This window comes from Salmo trutta, chromosome 13, assembly GCF_901001165.1.
Source record: "Salmo trutta chromosome 13, fSalTru1.1, whole genome shotgun sequence".
NCBI lineage: Eukaryota > Metazoa > Chordata > Actinopteri > Salmoniformes > Salmonidae > Salmo > Salmo trutta.
In genome coordinates this window covers 44,115,051-44,121,050 of record NC_042969.1, presented here as the reverse complement: position 1 = coordinate 44,121,050, position 6,000 = coordinate 44,115,051, and the positions used below count along the sequence as shown (strand labels likewise).

Here is a 6,000-nt window from a genome sequence, read left to right as displayed (position 1 = left end):
GGAAATGTTTTTTGGGGATTCAGCATGGCAAAGAGGGACTTTGCGAATTAATTGCAATTCATCTGACCACTCTTCATAACATTCTGGAGTATATCAAAATTGCCATCATACAAACTGAGGCAGCAGACTTTGTGAAAATTAATATTTGTGTCATTCTCAAAAATTTTGGCCACAACTGTATACTTGTAAACCAATTTACTCCCACTCAATCTGAGTAGTGATTATGTAAATGTCTGCCTTGCTCATGCTCTAATTGGATCTAAGGTTGATCAAATCAATTTCCAGGTTTCTTGAAAAATGATTATTTTTCTCAACGAGACTTACCTGTTTAAATAATATGTGTAGTGACTAAAGAGTCTCCTGCACTGTTCAGGTGCAAGCTTAAACTATTCCCTTCAATGTGTGTGTAATTTGCCTCAATGGAAGGAAATTAGCACCTTCACTGAAAGCAGCCATTGAGAAAACAGACCCTCCCACCCAGCACGATATTCTCTCTCTCTCGCTCCCTTTCTCTACTCTCTTTTTCTGCACTTCAGCATTGTGAATGTGTTTCATAGCACTGTACAGTATGTCGTCATTGAACTTGCCTCAATCTGTGATCCATATGGAAAAAGGGTACAGCTTTTGATAATAGGACCCTCATTCAATACAACACATTAATTTCATAAGGAAATACACTATAATGACATTGTGACAAGGTTATGGTTCCTGTAGAATTAATTCTATTGAGTTCTATTGAATTGCATATTCATTGAGACGGGAAATTGTTGTATGGCACATCCAAACACAGTCTTAAAAAACTTGCATTGATTAAGTTGTATGGATTTCTGAACCAAATTTGAGTACCATTTGTCATGGGCTCAAAGGACCACCAAAGAAGCAAAATGGACACTAGATAGAGTATATTATGATAATCTAGAAACACTCAGCACAGTGCAGTTTACTTGGACAGGTAGTTAGTATCTGTCAGTCAGTTCCAACAATCTCTAATCTTTTATGGTCTTCATTGTCCCAGAAGCCTGTCTGACTGGTTGCTAATCACCCACCCACCCACCCCCTTCCCCCAACAAAGTCACACACAGATAAACAGATGGGAGACAAACCAACCAAGGCCAGGGAATGGTGAACGGGTGACATCTTCAATAGGTCAGTGAAGAACCAAATGAGATACAGAACAGACAATCAATCACAAACATTGGACTTCTATATTTAATGTCAAATGTTTTTCATTACATACCCATAAAATTTACTTTCCACTTAAGAAACCAAGTTGTCTCCTCTGCTATTCCAATCTGATGTGTCCTTGGCATTTCGCAAGTTGTAAGTCAAGTTTATTGCAGTTGCCCCTGTCTTCAGACAGTGTTCTACAGTGCACAGCCATGCCTTATATTGTTGCTTTTATTGTCATCTACTGTAGGTCGCACACACAGTTGTCAGAGTTCTGTGGTTGGCTAGGGGAAGGATGTGGTTGTTCTGCTGGAGTTTCAGTACTCTTAGGGTCGAGTCCTACTTGGGTCTTTGTGCTGCTTGGATGAAGTTCTGGTTCGGTCTCTGTACTGATTTGATGAAGTCCTGGTTGGGCTTTTGTGCTGCTTGAATGAAGTCCTAGTTGGGTCTCTGTGCTGCTTGGATGAAGTCTTGGTTGGGTCTCAGGTCTGTTACTGTTTGCTATGGGTTGACGTGGAAGCTGGGTCTTCACAGCCGCCCTACCCAAGACGCCGCGGGGCTCTCTCACACACACTCTACAGTTCTTACCATGGCCCGCCTTCGACATCTCTCTGCTGCGCGCCTCCTGTATCCTCTGTGTCCTCCACTTGCGCCCCCTGCCTCTGCCACCGCTGCCTGCAGCACTCTTGCCATCCCTCTGTCTCTGTGGCTCGGCGGCATCCTGCGGCTGGTGCTGCTGGCCCAAAGAAGTGGCCAGGTCGGAGTGGGATGAGATGCTGTCGATGAGCCTCCTCCCCAGAGCCAGCGGTCTCACAGGCAGGGCCAGGCGCAGGCACTTCCAGAAGCGAGAGGTGGACGGCTCCGACTGGCGTCCCCTCCAGGTGATGGTGGCGGTACTGCGGCGTAGCTGCTTGGCCTCAGTGCAAGAGGCCGGTAGTCTCGGGAGGGGGCTGTAAAGGATGGTGATGATGTGGGCATGGCTGGTGAGCTGGATGTAGAGGCCCAGACGACACTCCAGCAGGCTGACACTCTTCTCTGTCAGGTAGGCGGGGCTCAGGACCACCAGGAGCCGGCGGCTTGACTGCATACACCTGAGGACAGCCTCCGACACATCTAGGGGAGAGAGACTCACCTTAGGAACCTACTAGGATGGCACAATGACATTATGGGCAACATTCAATAAAACCTCATTGAGGTATTTAAAGATACACTATGTACGTTTAGTTGCTGACTGTTTACATCAGATGTTGGATTGAATACGCAAATATAAACATTTCTTATCTCATTAAATCACACAAATACTTAATTTTAAGGAAACAAACATATATGATTTTGCTCGTGGATATGGGGAGGAGAGGTAGGCTCATTTAGAGACAATACAGTATATTCTGTCTATTTAAGGGACCCATTTTGGCAGAAGAGCACCCACAAATTCTGTTTTGCAAAAGCTGTTTTGCTAACACAGACTGTAATATGTTCCGGGATTCTTCCTATGGCATTGAGGAGTACACCACATCAGTCATTGGCTCCATCAATAAGTGCATCGATGACGTCGTCCCCACAGTGACCGTACGTACATACCCCAACCAAAAGCCATGGATTACAGGCAACATCCGCACTGAGCTAAAGGCTAGAGCTGCTGCTTTCAAGCTTATAAGAAATCCCGTTATGCCCTCCGATGAACCATCAAAGAGGCAAAGTGTCAATACAGGACTAAGATCGAATCGTATTACACCGGCTCTGACGCTCGTCATTACAGACTACAAAGGGAAGCACAGTCGAGAGCTGCCCAGGGACACGAGCCAACCAGATGAACTTAACTACTCATATGCTCGCTTATAGGCAAATAACACTGATCCGGATGACTGTGTGATCACGCTCGCCACAGCTGATGTGAGTAAGACCTTTAAACAGGTCAACATTCACAAGGCCGCAGGGCCAGACGGATTACCAGGATGTGTACGCTAGCGTCCCACCTCAACAACAGCCAGTGAAATTGCAAAATTCAAAACGCCAAATTCAAAAAAACAGAAATCTCATAAATAAAATTCCTCAAACATACATGTATTATACACAATTTTAAAGATACACTTCTTGTTAATCCAGCCACAGTGTCTGATTTCAAAAAGAGTACACCACATCAGTCATTGGCTCCATCAATAAGTGCATCGATGACGTCGTCCCCACAGTGACCGTACGTACATACCCCAACCAAAAGCCATGGATTACAGGCAACATCCGCACTGAGCTAAAGGCTAGAGCTGCTGCTTTCAAGCTTATAAGAAATCCCGTTATGCCCTCCGATGAACCATCAAAGAGGCAAAGTGTCAATACAGGACTAAGATCGAATCGTATTACACCGGCTCTGACGCTCGTCATTACAGACTACAAAGGGAAGCACAGTCGAGAGCTGCCCAGGGACACGAGCCAACCAGATGAACTTAACTACTCATATGCTCGCTTATAGGCAAATAACACTGATCCGGATGACTGTGTGATCACGCTCGCCACAGCTGATGTGAGTAAGACCTTTAAACAGGTCAACATTCACAAGGCCGCAGGGCCAGACGGATTACCAGGATGTGTACGCTAGCGTCCCACCTCAACAACAGCCAGTGAAATTGCAAAATTCAAAACGCCAAATTCAAAAAAACAGAAATCTCATAAATAAAATTCCTCAAACATACATGTATTATACACAATTTTAAAGATACACTTCTTGTTAATCCAGCCACAGTGTCTGATTTCAAAAAGGCTTTACGGTGAACGCACACGATACAATTATGTCAGGTTTGCGCCTAGTCACAAAAAAACATACAGACATTTTCCAGCCAAAGAGAGGAGTCACAAAAAGCAGAAATAGAGATAAAATTAATCACTAACCTTCGATGATCTTCATCAGATGGCACTCATAGGACTTCATGCTACACAATACATGTAGTGAGGGAAAAAAGTATTTGATATTGTACGTTTGCCCACTGACAAAGAAATGATCAGTCTATAATTTTAATGGTAGGTTTATTTGAACAGTGAGAGACAGAATAACAACAAAAAAATCCAGAAAAACCCATGTCAAAAATTGTATAAATTGATTTGCATTTTAATGAGGGAAATAAGTATTTGACCCCTCTGCAAAACATGACTTAGTACTTGGTGGCAAAACCCTTGTTGGCAATCACAGAGGTCAGATGTTTCTTGTAGTTGGCCACCAGGTTTGCACACATCTCAGGAGGGATTTTGTCCCACTCCTCTTTGCAGATCTTCTCCAAGTCATTAAGGTTGAGGCTGACGTTTGGCAACTCAAACCTTCAGCTCCCACGACAGATTTTCTATGGGATTAAGGTCTGGAGACTGGCTAGGCCACTCCAGGACCTTAATGTGATTCTTCTTGAGCCACTCCTTTGTTGCCTTGGCCGTGTGTTTTGGGTCATTGTCATGCTGGAATACCCATCCACGACCCATTTTCGATGCCCTGGCTGAGGGAAGGAGGTTCTCACCCAAGATTTGACGGTACATGGCCCCGTCCATCGTCCCTTTGATGCGGTGAAGTTGTCCTATCCCCTTAGCAGAAAAACACACCCAAAGCATGTTTCCACCTCCATGTTTGACGGTGGGGATGTGTTCTTGGGGTCATAGGCAGCATTCCTCCACCTCCAAACACGGCGAGTTGAGTTGATGCCAAAGAGCTCCATTTTGGTCTCATCTGACCACAACACTTTCACCCAGTTGTCCTCTGAATCATTCAGATGTTCATTGGCAAACTTCAGACGGGCATGTATATGTGTTTTCTTGAGCAGGGGGACCTTGCGGGCGCTGCAGGATTTCAGTCCTTCACGGCGTAGTGTGTTACCAATTGTTTTCTTGGTGACTATGGTCCCAGCTGCCTTGAGATCATTGACAAGATCCTCCCTTGTAGGTCTGGGCTGATTCCTCACCATTCTCATGATCATTGCAACTCCACAAGGTGAGATCTTGCATGGAGCCCCAGGCCGAGGGAGATTGACAGTTCTTTTGTGTTTCTTCCATTTGCGAATAATCGCACCAAATGTTGTCACCTTCTCACCAAGCTGCTTGGCGATGGTCTTGTAGCCCATTCCAGCCTTGTGTAGGTCTACAATCTTGTCCCTGACATCCTTGGAGAGCTCTTTGGTCTTGGCCATGGTGGAGAGTATGGAATCTGATTGATTGATTGCTTCTGTGGACAGGTGTGTTTTATAAAGGTAACAAACTGAGATTAGGAGCACTCCCTTTAAGAGTGTGCTCCTAATCTCAGCTCGTTACCTGTATTAAACACACCTGGGAGACAGAAATCTTTCTGATTGAGAGGGGGTCAAATACTTATTTCCCTCATTAAAATGCAAATCAATTTATAACATTTTTGACATGCGTTTTTCTCGATTTTTTTGTTGTTATTCTGTCTCTCACTGTTCAAATTAACCTACCATTAAAATTATAGCCTGATCATTTCTTTGTCAGTGGGCAAACGTACAAAATCAGCAGGGGATCTAATACTTTTTTCCCTCACTGTATGTTTTGTTCGATAAATTTCATATTTATATCCAAAAATCTCACTTTACATTGGCGCGTTATGGTCAGTAATGTTTTGCCTACAAAACATCCGGTGATATTGCAGAGAGCCACATCAATTTACAGAAATACTCATCATAAACTTTCATGAAAGATTCAAGTGTTATGCATCGGATTATAGATAAACTGTCCTTAACCTGTTATGGATAGGGGGCAGTATTTTCACGGCCGGATAAAAAACGTACCCGATTTAACCTGTTATGGCTAGGGGGCAGTATTTTCACGGCCGGATAAAAAACGTACCCG

General features: G+C 44.1%; 1 protein-coding gene across 1 annotated transcript; it reads right to left on the bottom strand.

Moving 5' to 3' along the window:
- Positions 1-1,189: 1,189 nt before the first annotated feature.
- LOC115206776 (uncharacterized) lies at positions 1,190-5,830 on the bottom strand. The gene is made up of 2 exons (XM_029773977.1): positions 5,819-5,830; positions 1,190-2,308 (listed from the first exon to the last, which is right to left on the bottom strand). Exons 1-2 carry the CDS (start codon positions 5,828-5,830, stop codon positions 1,409-1,411), a joined length of 912 nt encoding a protein of 303 aa, XP_029629837.1. The 3' UTR covers positions 1,190-1,408.
- Between the last annotated feature and the right edge of the window lie 170 nt (positions 5,831-6,000).